The sequence below is a fragment of the Agelaius phoeniceus genome, chromosome 3, assembly GCF_051311805.1.
Source record: "Agelaius phoeniceus isolate bAgePho1 chromosome 3, bAgePho1.hap1, whole genome shotgun sequence".
Taxonomy (NCBI): domain Eukaryota; kingdom Metazoa; phylum Chordata; class Aves; order Passeriformes; family Icteridae; genus Agelaius; species Agelaius phoeniceus.
This window is the reverse complement of record NC_135267.1, coordinates 68,848,393-68,870,236: the sequence shown is the minus strand read 5'-3', so window position 1 is coordinate 68,870,236 and position 21,844 is coordinate 68,848,393. Positions and strand designations below refer to the sequence as shown.

The window sequence follows — 21,844 nt, the reverse complement described above, 5'->3', positions numbered from 1 at the left end:
AGCGCATCCCTCACGGGGACCGCGTTCGAACAGACCTGCTCCGCGGCCAGCTCCGGGAAGAGGTAGAACCGATATTTAGGCTTTTTCCCCCGATGTCCTGCCAATGAAAACTCCTGCTATGGCACTAGTGTCTTCTCAGGAGATTTCCCGCAGTGCTCAGAGCTTGCCTCTAGGAGTTGGAGCCCCACAAAGCGACCCGGCACCACCATGGCCCGTGCAAACCTGTGGTGTGAGCGAACACTGTGTCAGCCATGGGCAAGTAAGACACCACAGTTTGCGCCGTGAAGGCGCCTGTTTTATACCTGTGTCTCCCCTGTGTGTTGTACAGGAAAACAGTGGCTGCCTGTGTGCAGCTCTAGCTGCTGTTAGGCACGGTGTCGCCCCAGACCCCAGCTGTGTTAGGGTGTCTCCGAACCCAACCCACCCCGGCGCGTTTCGCAGGGAATTTTGCTCACCATGGTTCTACACCCAAAACACCGACCAAGCATTGGTTTTCCTCACGGGAAGACCTCTAGTGTGTTTGCTTTAATATGTGTTGATATGTGATAGCCTTCTTAAGGCCAAAGAAAACTTTCAGTTTAGGTCTATTCTTACTCTATTAAAAAAAAAAAAACAGCTGTGAAAGCAGCATAATTTTAGTATTTTAGTGGATACATGTCTTGTCAAAAAATAGGTTTTTTTCTTCTCTTATACACAGCGGTATTAAATGGTCTAGATTAAGCGTGAACTGAGACTGAAAACATGGATAGTTGAGGTAGGTTTGATGTCTTTCAAAACAAACCTATATACAAATTATGGGCTTCTCATGGCAGTAAATTTTATATGACAAATTACTGCTGTAATACAAGGCAGTAGGAATAAAGTCATAAGTCAGAAAAATTAAATACTTAGGTGTTACTTAGGTTAAAGTACCTATTCTTGTTAATGTTAACTATATTTATTATCCGTGTTGTTAAATCCCTCATATACTGATGTAATCAGTAATTGAAAATTACTTTATAAAGGTAGTTCAGTCTGTTTCTTCATCACCAGTCAACAGGGCTTTTCTCACTGCAAAAGAAGGAGCAGCTTCCTTTCTCAAAATCAATTATATGTTTTTACCATAAAAGCTGTATTTACAGAACACATAACCTTCCAAAATTTCTACTGTAGTAATAGACCACAGTACTTGAGCATCAGTTTTAGGGAAGACATAATTTTGTCTTTCCTCATCCACAAAAGAAATTAACCTGTACATGACAGACCATGTGCAAAATTATTATGTCAGTGCACAGTTATGGGTTTGTCACTACATTCTAAAAGTCTAACAATGACATGACTGTATCAAATTAATGCTACACCTCATTGAGAGCAAGACATCTCTATCTTCTGCCTCTTAAGGAAAATCTTAAATTGTGTATATTGTTATCCCTGCAAAATGAAAGGAGAGAAAAGGTGGTAAGAAGAATGGGAAAAATTTAATGTAGTGTTTAGTACATTCCAGATAACATAGTGTCCATTGGCAGATTCCATTATACACTTAGGGTTTCTAAGAGGTATTTCACTAAAGCACCTGTCAGAAATACTCCCTCTAGATGTCTTTGAATTTATTGAAGGTAAGAGAACCCATAACTTGCATTTTATAAAGATCATATCTCAGAATGTCTGGTTTGGGCGTTTTTGTAGCAAAGCTAAATAGATCCATAGATGTGCAATCTTTCCAATGCTTTATTTGCAAAGGTCACTGTATTAATACTGTCAAATTGCTAACGTTATTCAAGTGGTCTTGGATACTTCATGAGCAGAGTTCCATTTGTTTTCCATGCAGTGTCACTACTCATATGAGGCACAACAAAAAGAAATGTTGTTTTATTGTATCATCAGGTCAAAGGCAAAGCTGGAAACGGAACCTTGACTCCAGTTCTAGTGCAGATTCTGTTTTACCTAACCCACTCTAGAACCAATGCAGCTATGGTTTTAATAATCTACTTAATTCTTAGTCAATCCTCTTCTGCTGCAAAAAAGGGTTTTACTTTTATTTTTACCATTGCATGAAAGGATAGACCAGAACCCTAAAAGTGTGACTTACTGGAAGTGCATCAAAGTACTAAACATGTGTGTAGCTGAGCTCATGGGATATGTACAACAAGAAGCAGGAATAGAGGGTCCCCAGTCCTGTACTACAAAAACAGTCTCTGAAACTCCCAAGGACTTCCTAGATGTCTTCTGCAACAGTCCTTTGATCTTGTTGTCTGTTATGCACAATTCACGTGGGGTAGGGGAACGCTTTGGCCGTAAATTTTCAGGTGGCCAACATATGCTTACATATGCACAAGACAAACCTTAAAACCCAGCCTTGGAACTAATAATTCACAAGTAGAAAGTTTGCAGATGTCTGGTGCCTTCTTCAAAAGTTTATAGTATTTAGTGTTTGGAATGCTTCAGCACACAAGAGCGTTGAGTGTCGTATGTTAGAGCTGAAGATTCTGAGGCACAGTAAATAAACTTTCAAAGTCACTGCTAGTCTCTAAGCTTGGGTAGAAATACAAACCACAAATGTGACTCCCCACATTGTAACTGCACCATTAAAAATGTCTGGCCTTTTGCAGTGAGAACATTGTGGAGTGGAAAAAGAGTGCTTTAAGGCATTCAAGAGACCTGTTTCATTTTATGTTTACTGACTTATGTGTTGCTTTCACTCATTTTCTCTGTTCTCTGTCTTTTGCTTGTGTGCCTTTGAAGTCACATACTCTTTCCTATCTTTCCTGACAAGGAGAGAGTGAGCAGGAAAGCCAGGCTTTTGTCTGTATTAAATACAGTTGTTCTAGGAGTCAGATAATATTGAGGTTTTCATGCCTGTTTTGAATTTTGTAAGCTTATTATTTCTAAGGTCATGGTATAGAGCCAGAATGCAGGCTGCTCAAAACCAAACCAAAACAAAACTTCCCAAAAACCCTGGCTACCTAGCTTCAGATATTTTTTTTGTTGTTGTTTTGTTTTTTACAGTATTCTCCTGGCATATTTTTTTTTCTTACATGTTGTTTTTGCTATTCTTTAGCCTTAGAGGCAGATGAAAGCTGAGTGATTATTTGCTGTATCTATATATAGCTGCAGGATATATCCACAGGGCAAGTGTAAGTGTGGACAGAAGAAATCTTTCATCTGTTGTCAACCTCTTGGGATTAAAATGAGGCTTTTAATATAGATCTACACTTGTTGATAATGCAATTTTTTAAGTAAAAAATCCCCAAAATGTATAACCCTAATGGCAAAGGTTTAAAGCTAGGGCTTCGTCTTGCAGAACTTGTAATCCTACATGTATAATCTAGTCCATATTGGGATGTGAACTTTAAATCATAAAGCAGGTAAAGTGCTAATGTTGCAAGATTGTGAGAATAGTCTGGGCTGAGAGAAGTGCTTGGCTCAGACCTGGCTCACTGAAGCAAGCACAGGTGTTTTCAGTGAGGGAAGGGGACCCAAGCAGGCTGTCCTGGGAGGTGGTGGCGAGCAGTCAGAGCATCTGTGCTGCAGCTGGAAGTTAGCTGCAGCCTATTCTGTGATGTGTGAGCTCTGGTATACCTGACATGTGTACAAAGAGCTGTACTAGCTGCAGCTGTGAGTCATCTCACCTAAATGATGCATTTGAAAGTTAAGTGCTTAAGACCAGTAAGATTAATCACCCTCTGGAATTTTTTATTGACTGGCACATAAGATGACTTGAATAATTAACTTTTAGATGCCTAAGTTAGATGAGATGAACTTCATCTTGTCTAGAGAAACTTTTGTGGGACTGTGCTATGTGTTTAGGAGGCAGATGCATATTGATGCCTCTGTGGCACTTGTTTCTTGCAGACTAGATTAAAAGAGGTGGTGATATATGCTTGTGCCTGCTGACATCACGATGTCTTTGGTTGTACAGACTCAGCTCATAGGGCAGGCTGAACTCTAAACACTAGCGTAGAATAACCATTGTAAGACCAGCCACACCATTGTTTGCAACAATAACACTTTTAAATTTATTTGTGATATAAACTGTTTTTTTTTTAAGGAATAACTACCTTGCATTGTAGTTCATACTTATGCTGCAGCTTCTTGTTAGTGTGACAAACATAAAGTGACAAACATAAAGTGTTTACAACCTCACTGCCTTGTTGTCATTTTCCAGAGCCCAACATACAAATCAATATATAGTTCATAGGAAATACAGTTTTTAAAACTATCACTTGATCATTTTAGCCACTGTTAGTGACAGAGAGGAGCAGATGCACTTTATAGCAAGGAGCACTTGTGGGGTGTTAATATTGAAAGAAAAGTGAAAAATTGAGCCAGTAGAAAAAAAAGTGAGCTAATGTAAATAGCACCCCTTAAACACTGTTCCACAGAAGAAATTTAATGTTGATAGTGCTAAAATTTATTACTTGCCAAGCCCTATACTGGTCAGAGAGTTCAGTCAGTCTGAACTGAAGCATCTCTATACTGATTCAACTTAAACACAGCCAGGTTTAACAGGATGTTTATAAGGAAGAGATAGCAAAGGATGTGTAAGAAATCAAAGAAATCATCTTCAGGGACTGATTATTTTTTTTCCCTTTTAGATGACTGGACTTGACCAAAATCAAAGTCAGAAATAGTCTTTTATGTCCCAGAGCCTCTTTAGAGACAACTAAGGCCAGTTTAGATCTGCTCTGTGATCGACTTCAGGCTGTTCTGAACCATCATTTTACTTGGGGAGAATTTGCTTTTACATGAGACCACCAGGAAGAGTGACTGGCAGCCTGGTACAGGCAGGAAAAAAGATCTATCACCTTTGCTGTTTATCTTCTTCAGTAGGTTTGTGTTATTTGTTATGAGCCATCCAATTACATGGTCAGAATTTTAAAACTTGCATGGCATTTCACAGACTTATGGTAGTTATTGAGATAATGATTGAAAATTACTGATTTTTCAAATGAGGTGCCAATCCTACAATGAACTTGCTTCAGCTGTTTTTTGTACCCATACAGACATATCATTATCTTTGTATCTGAGAATTTCCAATAACTGAGACTAATAAGATTATGTGGTAGGAAGAGTTGAGAGAGTCAGCTTCTGAACATACATCAATTATATCATATTCCATATCCAGTGCTTTCCACACTATCAGTAAGAGAGACAGTGAAGGAAATGCTTTTCATTCAGTTAATGCTACTGTAGGGCTACTAATGCAAGGACTTCCTGACTCATCAATTAAATATTGAATTTGCCTTTTAGACTTTGCTTATCTTCTAATGCAATTCCTATCTTCTCTACTTTGTTTTTTCAGCCCACTCAGTCATCACATCTTATTTTTAAATTCTACTGTACTTTTTTTTTATTTTAAGCATCGAAGACAACAGAATCAACTGGTACTGAAAGCAATGATTCCTCATTTGGGGTTTCTTTGTGTTTTCATTATGTTACATAACATGAAGTTTCCACATGGCTGTAAGAAGATCTCTCCCTCTTGTCTTCTGTTCATAAAGGATGTCTGGAAAGAAGGGTCGTGATAAGGAGGGTTGCTTTGCTCTTGAATCGATTGATTTCAAAAATGCTTTGGAGCAGTTCCAGAATCTAGTTGAAAAAATGATCATCCAGAAGACCAAGGAGAGTTCAGGCTTGTATACTAAAGATGATGGTAAGAGATAATTATTTGGATGGTAAAGTGTAATTTTCACATGGAGAGAACATATAGAGAGATGATAATTTCTTTCAAATTAGTGTTCTAACCGTAACTGTTTGATTTTTACAGGAAATAGAGAGATTGCACTGTGAAAGTTCTTTTCTCCTTCTGTTAGGATTACTGACCAAATTATAAGGCCATGTTGATCACTCAGAAAATATAATTAGTGGAGTTGCCACATACAGAAATTAGCACAATGCTAACTTGTTTCTGTAAAAACACAAACTTGATAAATTATGTAATTACAGTAACTAATTGTAAATAATGAGGGCAAAATTTTGCTCTTCTCAATGCAAGTGGTAATTGCTATTTGAAAGGATAAGCTTTATCCCACACACTGTTCAGGTGCAAAAAAATAAATCAGAATTATGGTAAGTGAGGGAAGAAAAAAGAAGTGAGAATTTTTTATCTATTATTTTATCTATTTCATGTCAGGGATTGCAAATTAGGTAGTTTTGAAAAGAGCAAATATTAGGACTGATTTTTTTTCTTTTTAAATGCTTTAATGAATACAATGTGAGAAGCTGGAACTTCCATGCTATTGGTATTGAAAGAGAAATAAAACCAGAGGTGGGGTGGATAAGAAAGGAATCTGTAGCTTGCCAGTTTTAATCTGTGCGGACATTGTTCCTCCCATACAGATGAGATAGATTATGAAAAGTTCTTTAAAACCACACGAACACTTTTTGGTTCAGCAGTCAAGGATCAGTATATCCAGGCCTTTTTCAGGAAGATTATCAGCAACCCTAATGAAAGGCCAGAATGGCTTGAGGTAAGGATTTGTAAAGTTTTCTTAACTATGAAAGACTAATTAGAATTTTAAATGGTGACAGTATTTGACTGTATCTTGTTCACCAGTCTGTTGTTCATGAGCTCCAAGGCAGAATGAGGCACTCTCGTTATTTATCCTAGCTGCCTGAAGCCTGGGTGTGTTCAGTCTTCAGAATTACATCAGTGATGTGCATCATCCTCAGGCTTCTTGAAAAAATGCAAAATCTGTTATGATGACAGTATGCCATTTGTGCTCTGAGGATAAGTCTATCTTTAGCTAAACCTTCAGCAATGCTTCCTCTTTTTCTCCTTTCCTCTCTTTTCTCTTACCTCTGCTTTCTTGCCTTTCTCTTCCCCTGTTCACAGCAAAAATCTGGCCCTTACTTTGAATATGAAGCCTTAAAGGTAGGGCAGCATTTTAGTAGAATTTTTGAACCAGAGAATTGTGCATATATTATTTAGTCCTGTAGATGAATGAGATGATTGTAATCAATTTTTCAGTCTCTAGTATCGGTAAATAGCAAACCTTTGTAAAAAGCATGTAAGAATGAGGTAACTGTGAAATGGTAGATCCGATTTACCCTCTTTGCATCTGTCTGCACATATATTAAGGATTTCCTCTGCCAGAGTTACAAATGCACTCTGTGTGCACTCCCTTCCTGGATTTTTAATCTATCCATTTGTAAGTTATTTCTGAATCCACCTGAGAAGATTATCTCCATAGCACGCAGTTTTTCACATTATGTGAAAAAGTACTTTGTTGGAATTTTTTAAACGTGGTGCTCTTTTTTATTTGCACGTTTTGAGAAATGAACACTTGCTCTAGAAGAGCAGACTTGTTATTGTTATTAAGGTATTTACCATGGATAGTGTTTCAGGTAACTGTTCTTTAAAACTACCAATTCTTAGATTGTTAGAGCCAATCCTTATCAAGAGCACCCATCATCATATATTGCTACAAGACTTTTTTGGTTGTTTCTTACCCGAAGACAGAATTGTGCAGAAGGGACATAACTCCCAGCACACAGTGACTTTCCTACAATAGCATAGGAGGCATGGTATATATGGCAAAACCTTGCTGGACCTAAAGTCCAGCAAGGTATTAGCAAGTGACATGAACTATGAATTTGTCAGCATATTTACATTTTATGTTACTCTGGAACATCATGCTAATATTGGAACCTAGAAGATACCCAACCATCTGTTCCTTACATGTTATCAACCATTGCTATCAAGTGATTTCCTAATATCATCCTAAAAATGGTGTGTTCAGCCATTTCTATTTAATAAGGTTCTGTATGGGAACATTTCTGGTTACTACCTTTCTTAACCATTGTTTTTACTTACAGTGTCACATTAATCATGGATTTTGCTCATGTCAGCCATTAAAGATTTCCTTCAAGGAGGGCTTGGGGCAAATCTGGAAAATAGCTGACAGTCTGAATGACTGATTGTCCTTTGTTTAGGGTAGAAGAAGAGTAGCAAATTATGTTCAGGCTCCTTTGTTTATAAGAGAAATAAGGGAAGCTCTGTATGTTTGCTGGAGTGTGGATCATTTACTCCAAACTTTACTGAGTTTTTAATGCAGTCAAACTAGTTACCAAATTACATAATTACATAAATAATTTGGCTACATAATTACACAAGCAAGCACATTATGGAGTGGAAATTGAATATGGTTATTTGCAAAACAGAACTGTACTAACAACTTTAAAAAATAGATGGGCTGTATTCCTAGAAGCCCTCTGTAAGCTGACTTCTTTACAAACATTGAAGAAAGATTGTGCCTGAGTATCAGATCTCAGCAGTCTGAAGTCATATTGACAGCTAATGGTTAAAGGAAGTAATACTAAGGTACTTACTCAAAGAGTATTCAATTATAAAGTGTGAGATAACTATTTGACTTTATATGGGTATCTTCAAGAAGCAGTTTTACAATAAATTACTTGTTTAGTTCTATTTTGTTTTGTTTAGATTTTTGGCTGTTTTAGCAAAGAAAGCGTTGGCATGCCTTCCCCATCGAAAGAAAGCATGGTTTTACTTGTATCTGAGAAACAGCAGATTACTCATTCAGGTGACATACTTCATCTTACATCAAAAACTATATTTTTTCTAATACAGTGTGCTGCTCACTTTCTTGAAAGTAGGGTAATAAGATCACATGTCTATCTTTGCCCATTCATGCTTCTTCCTCTTCTTCTTTTCCTTCTTCTCCTTCTGTGTTCCAGAATTCATGCATTTTTACTAAACATTGAACACTCCACTGCTGCATTTCCCAGTTCTCCATATTCCTAAATTATTTTGAAATTATGATTTTTTCTGAACCAGACTGTTTACTTATGCAGTTACACATTGTCTTTCTGTATTTTTTGAAAATATGGAGGAAGATGTGGCACATCCAGAATTATTACATTCATGATATTTAAAATGCAACATGATTAATTAAACCAAGTATGGGATAATTTATGATATCTTGCATCACTGCCTTGCATATGGTGCCAAAATGCGTTTTTTGGCGCCATATGCAAGAGGAAGAGAAATTGTCCTTACTAATATAGTTCTATTTGTTTATGTTTTCCTTAATAATATTGTTCTATTTGTTAATGTGTTCAGTTTCTGTAAGATGAAGAGTAATGTTTTGTCATTAACAGTTGTCAAGAGAAAAGATGTGATCAAGGGTATAGTGAAGGTGCCCCTTCTGCATCTCACAGTAACAGCCTCTCAGAAAGGATTGATAACTGTGTTTAGCAAAAAGGTAATTCTAAATCAAACTCTTTTATTATTCCATTAGTAGTACATAGGAGAACTGAGTGGACTGTGATCTAGCATTCAAACTTTCCCATAAAAAAACCTACATATCTTTCTTATCAAAGTTAAATTTTTCTATATTTTTAAGTACAGCAGGAAATATACATTGCTCTTTTCAATTATAAACCTACTAGACAGTCCACACAAGTTCATAGAAGGTAGAGATGTCTAATAATAAACGTTATTCATAGAAATTCATTTAATAGAAAATAATCTGCATTTCTGTTTAGAAAAGGTTTCCCTAAATAAAAAAAATATGCTAGTGGAATTAACTTTTAGATATAGAGTGGAAATCGGAGAATTAACTGTTTTCTACAGCTATTGAAAATATCTAGAATGGACAGAGACAGTTGTTTGCAAACAAGATTTATTCAATACAGCAACCTCTAGAAGCTTGAAAGTCATGAGTTTCACAACAGTCTGCATGACACTGGCTCACCATTAGTTCCCTCATCAGTAAAATGTAAGGATATCTGTACCATTATAAGCATAAATTTAGGCTTAAGATGCTGTTAAACTAAAGTTTGTGCATTAATTTCCCAGATGATTATATTACTGTTTAGTGGTATGCACCTGTAGAGGCTGTGAGATAGAATGTGTCATACAGAAACCCAGGCTATCACACATCTATGCTCATTGGTGCTTTACATTTGTACAATTTTAATGCAACCAGTTTCTTAAAATTTATTTCAGGTGATGCAGTAAAACTTTAAAGCAGCATGAATGCTTTCTAGGGGTTTTAGCTAATTGGTGCATAATGCTTATGACAGGAGCATTTAAACCAAGAAAGGACTCCTGTGGATGATTTAATAACAAAGCAGTACTGCAGTTTTGGTAAATGCTGAAATAATTTATTTGAAAGTCTGTCCTCCCTACCCCCTACCTGCCCCTGCTATTTTCAAGTTGAATTGCTGCCTCCTCATAGGCTGGACTGATGTTATCTGACATCAGTGACTGCAATGTAAATTATTTTACACCCAGCTGCATAACACAGTGAATTAGGGACCTCAACTCCCACTTAGAAATCTATGTTCTGAAAATGACTAAGGCATTACGAAAGCCCCATGATGTGCCAGGAGAGGATCAGATGGGATATTAGGAATAATTTCTGTTATGCAAAGAATTGTCAACCATTGGAACTGCCTAGGGGAGTGGTTGAGTGACCAACCTTGGAGGTATTCAAAAGATGTATAGAAGTGGCTGTTGGGGACATGATCTAGTGGTAGACTTGGCAGTATTAGTTTTACAGTTGGACTTAATCATCTTAAAGATCTTTTCCAGCCTTAATTATTCTATGATTCCTGATTCTGTTTGAGGTCTAAGAATTGCTTTCTGCAAGGGATGTGGGCCTAATAGGACTCAACACCTGTGTACAGCTTTATGCCAACTGCTTCCAGGTTACTCCAGAATATGAGACACTTATGTTGCTCAGGTTCTCAGACAGATGCTGCTTTGACCAGCACATGAGACTTGTAGGAGTAGGCAGCCTTAAGGACATACTTACTTAATGTACATAAAGCCAAGTCTGATGCAGTGCATGGATATCCATCTCTTGGTTAACAATACTCTTAAACTCTGTTCAAAGGCTGTCCATGATGACACTTGACATCTCACTTCTATGGGAAGAGAGACTTTGATCCTAGCTTCTTGGTTTATGAAATGCGGAATTGCTGGGATGGATATGAGGTGCTATTGATTAATTACTGAGCAGGGGCAGGGGCAAGAGGAAGTGAAAAATCATCTATGGGTGTTTCAGAAGGGAAACTGCTTTTGAAAATTTAGTAGTTTTGTTGAAGGACCTAGAAGATAATCCTGTCTCTGCTGGACAATGGTGACACTTGAAACACTTCAGGTTTTCAGCCACGTGTTACACTGTCTTCCAGTAGTTACCTTTGGTGAAAGGTGCTGTACCAATGTAGTTATTCCTGTTTGCAGCCTGAAGTGCTGCCTCTGCCAGGCATTTTGCTGGCACTAGTTGATGTGGCATTGGGCCAGTGTTAGCTTGGGTTTCTATATGATAAACCTATATCTGCTCACAGGAGCTGATGCTGTTTTAGCTGTCAAAAACCATTAAAAGCACAATTCCATCAGAAGACCAGCTGATCTGTACTCTGTATGTTGTAAAAATGAGAAGCTTTTACTTATTTTCTTCACTTCAACATCTCAATGTAGAAACCCCAAACCAAACCAGAAACTATGAAACAATTGTGAGGAAAAGAGAAGTTTTAAGTTCCTCACAATATAAAGAGCAACATACAGCAGGCAGGTTAAGGATCTTTCTCAGATCTCAACTACCTGCTCTTTCAGTTAGCAATTACTGTTCTGATATGTCTGTGAAGAGATGACTCTGTTTAGACTTTTAAATTAAGAACAACCTTGTTATTGTGACCATATCTTTCGTGATTTTTCAGATGAAGGTTCTGACAACCATCAATATTGAAGTAAGTTATTTTTTGTCTCCTTCCTATTAAATAATTTTAAGTAAAAATCAGCATGTACTAAATTGAAATAAGTAGAAACTGAGCATTATTCTAATGCCAATTCTAGCTTTGAGACTTCTGCATAATTTTTCATAGGGTGCTGTAGGTCAAATAGTTTCAATTTATTCCTTTCAGTTATTGAAACAATTGAATAACTTGATTTCTTTCCTCTGATAAATGAAACCTCAGATAAATGCTTCTTTTTCTGCAAAATTTTCGTTTACCCATTTCCTTGCCAGAACTTTATATTCTAAAATCCAAAACTTCAATTGTCACTGTAAAATTTAAATAAGTACAATTTTAAGTTTGTTAATGAGAAACAGTTCTGCATTTTGCTGGGTAGATGATTGGCTGCACAGTGTATACATGAAAACCTTGTGTTTACCCTGAGAGCATCACTTCAGATTTTAGGTAATGAGCTCCTTTCAGATGATCTGTAGGTAAGAGACATCAGTCTTAGCAAAGTGACGTGACCCTTGTCCTATAAGTGGATGTGGGTATCTTGTGCCAGGAGGCAGTGCATTTTTTTAGTTCTCTCTTACATATTGTGGGGGTTCTAAAATGCAATAGAAGTACTCCACAACAGAGGCCCTACTACTCCAACTCAGAAAACAGCTCTGGGCCTCAGTTTTGTTTAATTCATTGCAAGGGCTGATCTGACCTGTGGAATCAGTGCAGAGAGATAACTAGAAGAAATATTCTTGAGACCAATTGACTTTTGGAATCTTTTACTAGAATTAGGCTTCTCCTACAGAAGTGCTGCATCAGTGAATTTTAGTCATTCCTACTTTGCTTGTAGGAGCCACTTTCCCCAGTTCAAAAATGCAAAGGTAGGATCTTCCCCAGAGATGCCAACGGAAAGAAGATGGAAGAAGCTGGAGTGCTAGCCTGATGCTGCAGTGGGCTGCAGGGTCCCTTTCCTTTTTGAACACCGAGCACTTGTCTTAAAATGATTCCTTAATGAACATGAAGGGGTTTTTGCTGCAAAAGTTGAACAATATTTGGCAGCTGTGGCAGTATTAAGACCATTGAAGGACATCTTTGCCATAAAATGTGTGAAAGAAGGGAGGAAAGATAAGAGCCCTTGAGTGACAGGATGGATAAGAAAATAATGAAAAGGTTTTTCTGGTACAGCAGCCTAGTTTGTCTGTCAAGTATAGCAGCACTAACCAGAGACATTCCTATAGCCTTTCCTCTGAAGCTGAAACCTGTTACTTTGACTGCATCATCACAAGCCAACACAACAAATTAGTGACAAGTGTAAAATTAGTGACTAATTATTGACTACAAATGTAAAATCATCTTTTTCAAGCCATTTAGTTATTGTTATCTGACATTATTATAAGGACCTCAAAAAGCCACAGCTAACAAACTCTTCCATAAGAATTACCAAACAATCCACAAGGCCTCTGCGGGACTGACATTTTCCACATGTTTATTGTAGTAAAGGGCACAAAAAATCCTTGTAAATGTATTACCACCTGCCCACAGATCACTAGGAAGGAGAAAAGCTTTCTCCTGCAACAGAGTGTTGATACCCTGGGTCAGGATTTTGGACCCTTTGCACTAAGAGCAAAATCAATATTGTGTACAACAAGGGAGATAAAAGTAGAAGCAGTAGAAGGACTCTGATCTATACTTTGCAAGAGAAATTGTTTTACATTAATACCTGTATAATAGGAGGTATACTTGAATGATTGCTTAATATGGGCAGATGTATATATATGTAAATAGTTGACCTACCTATTGGGAGAATTAAAATTATTTAATAAAGTTACTTATTTTCATAAACATTCATTTCAGTTTTGTTTTTATAGCTGAAATTTTGGACTGCCTTTAAACTTCTTTTGTTTCAAACCAAACTGTATCCAGGTAAAAGCTTAATCTGCTTTACTATGATGTTTTAGCTTAACCTTTCTCTGCTCAGAGTGCTTTTTCAGTGTCATTACAGTTCAACTAACACTATATGTTTATTGTATCCTCTCCTGTGCAACATTTGTGCCTCTCAGGTGAGTCATTGATAACAGAGGTTGAGCCTGGTGCCTCTGTTAACTTCATGTATGAGCTATTCCTGGAGTTAGAACTCTCAGTTGAACTAGACCTAGCATGTGCTAATGCAGAGTACATGTGATTTATGTGGAAATGGTTTAAAATATGTACTTACATGATAGAAAAGTTGGTAAATTTACAGAGAAAATCCTTTTTTAGCTACTTTTTTTATTTCCATCAGGATACTACTTGGATCACTGGATGTGATTTCCTGCCTAATCTGAAATATGTTGTGGCTGTAACTGAAAGCACAATCATTCTCTGGGACTATAAATCAAAAGAGAGAGAGGTATTATGTTGGATCAGACAAATGCCAAAATGAAACCTGAAAGTTGATCAGTCTTTGCTTCCGATATACGTTCACATCCCTTTGGTCTAACAGGATGAAGACTTTTCATTTTTGTTGTTGTAGGAACTCAGTGAAACAGTGGAATTCACACTAAAGGAGGGATACTCTCTACATGCCAAATGGGATTATTAAAGTATATTAAAAGCTTGGAAGAAAAAGAGAAATTTTGCACTATGGTGGAAACAAACCCCCAAAGAATTTATTTTCCATGTGTATCTAGTGCATGTATGTGCACCTGTGTATCTAAAATGTGTGCATGGGCATACAAATATCTCAGAATCTATTAAGAATCAAGGAACAGGTTTTACAAGGAATATAACAAAGATTCTTTTGAGATAACTTCCTGATTTAAAGAAAATATTTCTTCATATCCTGTGTTTTGTTCAGGACTTTGTAAGATAAAAAACATTTTGATGTTAATAATGTATGTCCAAATTGTTAAAGTTTTCTTTAGTGTCTTATGCATTTTTGCTGACACATATCTTAGCTTTTTCTTCCTGTTCCTGGAACTTCTCTTGGAAATTCTAAGTTAGCTGAGATGATGAGGAGAAGCAAAGTAATTATTTTTTTGATAGGATTTTTTTCCCAATATTAAAAGATTGCTTCCCAAGTTTAGATAGGTCAATTTAAGTCTTTTTGTCAATCCAATTGGACTTCTTGGAAGAGGGCTCAAATATTTATTCTCCACCTATTATTCTCCAAGTTCCCTCATTAGCTGCAGTGAGGGCTGCCGGTATCCTGTTGATGAATAGGTGCAGCTCTCTTTCAAGACCACAGAAATAATATATGGACAATTTTCTCTCTATTGCATCTTTAATGTTTCTGTGCTACACAGACAGCATTGATGCAGTTAATTCCTATGGCATGTGAACAGTTCCAGTTTAGGTTGGCAAGGATGATTTAATCAAATAACAGATGGAGTTGGGCAGTAGAATCAATAAACAATGTAATGCAGGTGACCCTGAATCCCATTCCTGGGCCTTCTAGCAAAATGCCACAGTGTCTTGCAACTGTATTCATTCCTACTATCTCTGTGCTTCAAAAATTGAATCACCTACCCATATTAGTACACTTGACACTCCCAGGCTGTATTATTAATTGGACTCTGATATAGATTCTTCCTGTGTATTACTGCTATATTTTGTGGTTTGAATTATTCTTTAATTTGGTTATTTCCAATTTTCTTGTAGAGGTCATCTTAGTTTTGAACAGGAAACCATATACAGTCTTAGGAAATAAACCATCCCACGCAGTATGCAGAGATCCTTCCTAGAATTTGTAATTAATACTTTTTCACTGAAATACCAAAAGCTACCTATGAAACAAAATCTTGCTTAAACCTCTAGGATTTGCTTTTAACTCCTCTTTGTGATGGTCTTCCATGAGTTTCTGATACCAGGAAACAGCACAGGGGCAGCCTAAAGAAAAAACAAAGTCAAGATTTGAATGCTGATGTAGCTAGATAAGCATGATAGATTCAATTTAAGGGTCCTCATGCAATGTCTAATAAACTCTCTACCACATTCCACAGGGTAATGGCTTTGTCATCAAACCAATGAAAAACTGCCTGCTCTGTGTTTCTACGGTGACTATAGCAGATAACCTGGCTAGGGATACCATCTTAATGGGAGATGATAAGGGTTATGTTTATCTGCTTACTATCACCAGTGATGACTTCATAATGAAACAATCTAAAGCTGGAAAAGTATCACAATTTAAAGTCATGGATGCTGAATCTTTTGACATGTAAGTTGCTTATGATAAAATGTTATTAATCTTGCATTATGTTTTGTTTTTAATTGGGATTTTGTTTGCCCTAAGTGGAGGATTAGCTTCTGTTTCTAAATTAAGCCCGTCTAACTAAAAATATTTTTTTCAAACTGCAGTAAGTATGATTTGCTTGTTGTTGCATGAAAGAAGTGCCATCATTTTCAGTAGAAGATTTTACAAGAGATCTTAAGCTGAAAGGGTGCAGAATACAATTCAAGGGGAGAATTCACAATTGCTGTTATCCTGTTTGACAAAGGAACAGCTCTATTGTGCCCCATGAGATGGAAGTATGATTGTGACTAGAAAAGAGCATGGTTCAACCCCAACCTTCTCTGTGCTTGCATTTGAGCTGGAAGAGTGGTTCTGTATCTGCCCTATTAGCTGTCAGCACTGGTTGTGTGTATAATCTCACTGGCAAAACCCCTGTCCACCTACAGACACACGACAGTAGTTGCTACTGCAGCCTAATGACTTCTCCATTTATATCCTTAGGCCTAAACGCAAGCTGCATGATGATTGGGTTGGGAAGGTTAAGTATTTTCCTGCCCTAAAACGTTTTGGATCCTGCTCCACAGACAGTATTAATTCATTTGTTTTGGATGACATAAAGCGACTAGAGGACCACTTGTAAGTATCTGACATCCTCTAGAAAATAATAGATCTTCTGCTTTATAACTGCTGGAGATCAGTGCCTCATGAGATGTCATCTTGTTATATTGAATCTGCCTTTTCTATTAGCATTGCTAATAAAAACAAAAATACAGTTGTTTAAATGCTTGGATATTTTTGTGTGCTAGCTTTTGATGTAGGAGAGGACTGTCCATATATGTTCAGTACTCAGAACCCTTAAAATATGTTGACAGTGTTGTCTCCTCCAACTTCTCCTCAGCAAGCAAATTTTAGTCAGAAAAATGATTGTTTCTTGCACATATATCATGTATCCATTCATTTAAAATTTATACCCAGTCAAAAATAAACCCTGCTAAATTTAATTTACAGTTTTATTTTCACAAGTTTGAGTTATAAAAGATTAAACCAAGAACACAATTTATTCTAAGGGCTGTGAAGTAGTTCTACCATGCAGCAGAAAGAGGTTATGGTCTCCTTATTTGTGCCAAGTCCTAATTCATATGGCTCATCAGTGCTATTAGCTGATTTAACTGATTCCAAGCCTAATTAGTCTGTGAGTTTAGAGAATTTCATAGAATAACTAAATAATACAAATTCAATTTGTTGTAAGAAGGACCTAAAAATAATATATAAATAGAACTTTTCATTCACATGTTTCATAAGATTGGAAATATTAGATCAGCTTCTCAATTCTTCTGTGAGGTACATCCAGAGAGATTAATAGATTTCGTTAAGGCTAGTAGCCACAGTTATTATAATCTAGCTAATTTCTTGTATAACACATGCCATAAATATTCTTGGTTTTATTCTTGAATGAATGCAGTAACTTTGGGTTTTATGAGTATTGCATGTCTGTTGAGGATGGGGAAAGTTAACTATGAAACACTTTAAGATTGTCCAAGGTCACATACTGTGTCAGTTGAAAAGCTGAGAAATCCTGTTTGCTTTTGTTGGGAGCTTTGGAAAAACAGAATTAGTTAGAGAGAAAGAAGACTAAGTCTACAGTGTGAAAAGTCTACTCTTTTCTAAAGAGTAGAAAAAGAGTAGATGCTACCATCATATACTTCAAAACAGAACATAAACTGCAACTATATTGGTAGTTCTTTTTCATTTCACACTGGCTATAGTTGCATCTCAAAGTGCAATAAATACATATCTCTAAGCAGTTTGTCACAGTAGATAGATGAAATTATATTTAGACAACTGAAAAATTTCAGCTGTTAAACTGAAATTAATAGTCCTAAAAATATCTATAGATCAAATCACTTGGAAATGTCCATTTAATAACTAACAAGTTTAGAAATATGATATACTGGTTCTAACAAAAGAAATTTCCCCAATTAACTTTGTAGCAAGGAATTGTTTTTGTACTCCAAGAAGGATGCAATGCATCTTCTTTCTTATAGGACTTAAGTTTGTTGTCAATAATGGCTGATGAACAGCTACAATATCTTCTTGTAAAGTATCTAAAAAAGAGTGGTATGGATATATCACAAGGTGCTTCTATTGTAAGGCCATGGCTTGAGCAGGACTTGACAGTGCCAGAATCCCTTATTCCCATTGATCTTGGAATAGTATCAAGACTGTCCATTAAAAAGCTAATGGACAGTTATATAGAAATATAAAAGGTGAAAAATCCTTAAGAAATCTGTTAGTCATACATTTAAATCAATTAATTGTTATTTTGTCCTGTCAAGCGAATTAAGACTTCTCTGTTAGAGTTCTGGAAAGAAATATTTTCTCCTTCTAAATAATAGGAAGCAAACAGCCTTTTATTTACACCTGCCTAGAAATAACAAGCTCTTTCATTAATTCCTCAAAGTTTCCAGAGTCTTTTGTCAGATTTACTGCCACCCCCATTTATGATTTTCAAGATTGATGGCTGCTTTAGCCCAGAGTAGATGAACTAATACTTATCTGAATTTCAAAGGAAAAAATTAAAAGTGTTCTCATTTAGTTCTGTACAGCCTATTTACAGTGGCAGTCATTGTTTCCTGGGAATAGCAGGTGTTAACCCTGCTATAGCTACATCCAAAATCAATAAAATATTCATTCATTAGTAGCAATGGATGAAACTTGGAAAGACAAGCAGAAGTTGCTCAAAGGATGAGTTTAGAAGGGACACTGAACCAATTTCAGTCTGTGTTGGCAGTTTGAATTCCCATGATTTAGCAGTGAATGTAGTAGAATAACTGTTGAGCTTCAGATACTTGTGATCTCTTCAGGTTGACATACAACGCAAAACAGATCGTGTAAGGACTATTCCTTGTACAGTACATTATAGAGAAGCAACAGAAAAGTAACTGCACTTGATGTAACATTGAGATCACAATAGACTTCCATGTCTGAAACAAGCAAACACAGTTTCTTTGGTAGTTTTCCTCAGTGATAAGCACACAAGCTTGTGTGCAGCTTACTTTGGCAACAGCTATCATTTTAGGAGTGTGTTTGAGTTTGCCTGTTAAAAGATTCAGGTGTGCAGATCGAATATTTATTTCTTTAATGGAAAGTGCACTCTGTTCCCGTTTTGTTGATGCCACTTTCACTCTAAGTCTCTAATGTAAATCAATTTGCTTTTAACATGAGATTGCATACATTACACAAACAGCTATTTTGTATACAACAGAAAAATAAGGCAGAATGACTGTAGACTGTATTTTCCAAATATTTCTTACATTATTGTTTTATTAATGATTGCAGACCTGTAAAGGAATTTTCTGTCCCGAAAGGAGTAAATGCCTTCACATACTGTGGGAAGGCAAAAGTCATTGTCACTGGAGGTAAGTATTGGGTCTCTTCCAAGAGATTGTTCTTGGGAAAAAATTGTGAATTTTTTTATTCGCATTAAATAAGATCAAATAAAGCTGAGTTAGCATCTTAAGAATTTCAACAATAGCTTCTGCCTACTATTAGAGGAAACAGAGGCCTTGCTTTTAATTTCTCTCAGCCCTTGTCTGAAGAGATACACTTCCTGACAGAATCTGTCAAGGACTCCATCTTGGTTTGATTCAAGTATCATTTATATAATAAACCAGAAGAAACAGTATGTTCACTTAAGGTATGTTTCCAAGTCACTGTGGCCTTGACCAGGTTATGCACATTATTCCTTGCAGTATCGGCAGAGCTCCCACCCTATTACTCTTCTGCCATCCTTTCATATCTTAAGCAGTCACATTGGCCCATCTTAATACTTTGCACTGGTCTCTCTGGTCATGTTTCTCCAGAGTGTTACTGTTAGTTCTTTCTCCCAAAGCAGACTGCAGAAATGGCACTCTTACATCCACTTCTTCCCTGTTAGCCAATAATTTTATGGGCCTGTACTGCCATGGTCATGTTTGATGCTGCAGAAATGCTGCTGGAGTATGGCAGCAGCCTTGTTTATAAAGTCTGTCTGATAGGGTGGTGCCCTCAAGTGACATTGATGCTGTTTTTCTTCAAGTCTTTATTGTTAAAACTTTTTTAAAAATTGCAATAGCAAACATAATAATTCTTACATCTATATATAAGAAGAACTAAAAAATGGCCAAGACTCTGCTGTCCAACCTTGACAATATACATAGCAGTGTATGGGACATAATGCAATTCATGTTGAATTGTAGCCATTTACCAAAAGGAAAACTGTGAAAGATATCAAAATAAATATCAGACAGTTCTATTGATTTTCTAGACACAAGATTTAAAGGAAAATCTGTAGAAGAGTTATTAGTGAAAATTTTGAAGTTTAGACCTGGAGGAGATACTGTTTACACTGATTACCTTGTCTCAAAAAAAAAGTAGTCTGAAGAAATTAATTGATGACATAAAGTAGGGAGGTCCTATTCAACAAAATGTGATCACTATTTCCTACAGGTACAAGAGGAGGATTTTGCTATAATAATAAATCCAGGGTAAAGTGTCTGAATAGGAAAGAATGTCACAGGAACTAGAAAAAATTTCTTTTACACACTGAAAATTCTTCTTCCAGAAATAGCAGAAGAGAAAAATCTGGATAAACTTTATAAGAAAATTATAGCAGCTGCATTAGGCCGGACCAAAGGTCTGCCTAATGCACTCAGCCCACCTAGTCAGTGACCAGCAGTAAACACTTGAGGCACAGAAAAGAAATAGAACAATCATGCAGTATGACTTGCCCTAGGTGCTTGTGCTGGTTCTGTCTTGCTGATATGAACCACGTTTGAGAAAGATTAATTGAATATAGAAAAGTATATAGAATATAGGGAAAAGGTGCGGGAAGAGACCCGTAACAATCATCAGGTCCAACTATTACGTGAATGGCCCATAAAGTGATTGAACTCACAATCTTGGTGTTTACAGCAGCAGCCTCTAACCAACTGACCTAAGCTCTAATTGCACCATTGTGCAGAGATTTAAAAAGTGTATTTTCTATAACCTAGAAAAATTACAATTAACAAGGAATGCCACTGATGTCTATTAGAGCAAAAATTAGAGCGATGATATTCAGGAAGAGTCTTCTGAATAGTGGCAGTTGCAGAAAAATATTCTTAGTTTTAAATGGAGCTTGGATTTTTGAAAAAGTTAGATTGCATACTTGTTTGTGATGGTTGGAGGACAGACTTAGAATGCAGGAGCTCCTATCCCATCTAAACAGATCCCTAATCAGGATATTTTAGAAGCAGGTGAGTTTTCTCAGCACTGAATTCTAATTTGTTTTGACTTTGCACAAAAGTACTGAAAGTACTTGAGTTGGAATCCTGTCTTGCTTGTTCACCCATCATACTTCATCTTGTAATTGAAGGGCATCCTCCTGCCTCTCACCCTCTTTCCCAAAGCTTAGCCCTGCTGCTCCCCTTGAACAGGAAAGGAAATTATTCCTGAGCTGTATTACTAAGAGTCCCAAAGCACAGTGGCAATGCCTGTCCAAAAGCAAAGACAGGTTCGGGTCATCTCTTTCAATTTCACAGTGAAGTTAGATCAGTCAGGGCCTACTGTGAAGCTGCACCCAGAATTTAGAATAATGCTACAGGTCTTGAGAGACCCTTCTACTAAAGCCTTCTAAAGCTGAGCTTTAGAGTTCTGTGCTCTGTTAGTAGAATACACTGCTCCCAATGGCACAGCATACCACCAGGCTGGAGCACACTGTGTTTGCCTCTGTATCTTAAAAGTCATCTCACTCTTTACTAATTGAGAAACACACGTTAATGATCCAAATAATGACAGATTTAAATTATTTAAAATGAACATAAGCTAGTCCTGTTAATTAGGGAGTCTGCAATTTTACCTATAATATACCCTAAAAACGAGAGACCATAACAGGTAAATAACTCAGGAATCATAATATATAGATTGCTT

At 36.7% G+C, this 21,844-nt stretch overlaps 1 protein-coding gene across 1 annotated transcript in view; it reads left to right on the top strand.

Annotated features, from left to right (window-relative positions):
• Positions 1-5,481: 5,481 nt before the first annotated feature.
• WDR64 (WD repeat domain 64) overlaps positions 5,482-21,844 on the top strand; it is a 57,134-nt gene continuing 40,771 nt past the window's right edge. The window contains exons 1-9 of the mRNA XM_054629851.2: positions 5,482-5,632; positions 6,319-6,449; positions 8,423-8,522; positions 9,100-9,203; positions 11,668-11,697; positions 13,967-14,074; positions 15,666-15,880; positions 16,397-16,531; positions 19,235-19,314. Of these exons, the coding sequence (XP_054485826.2) occupies positions 5,482-5,632; positions 6,319-6,449; positions 8,423-8,522; positions 9,100-9,203; positions 11,668-11,697; positions 13,967-14,074; positions 15,666-15,880; positions 16,397-16,531; positions 19,235-19,314 (1,054 nt within the window). The remainder of the gene's footprint in view (positions 5,633-6,318; positions 6,450-8,422; positions 8,523-9,099; positions 9,204-11,667; positions 11,698-13,966; positions 14,075-15,665; positions 15,881-16,396; positions 16,532-19,234; positions 19,315-21,844) is intronic.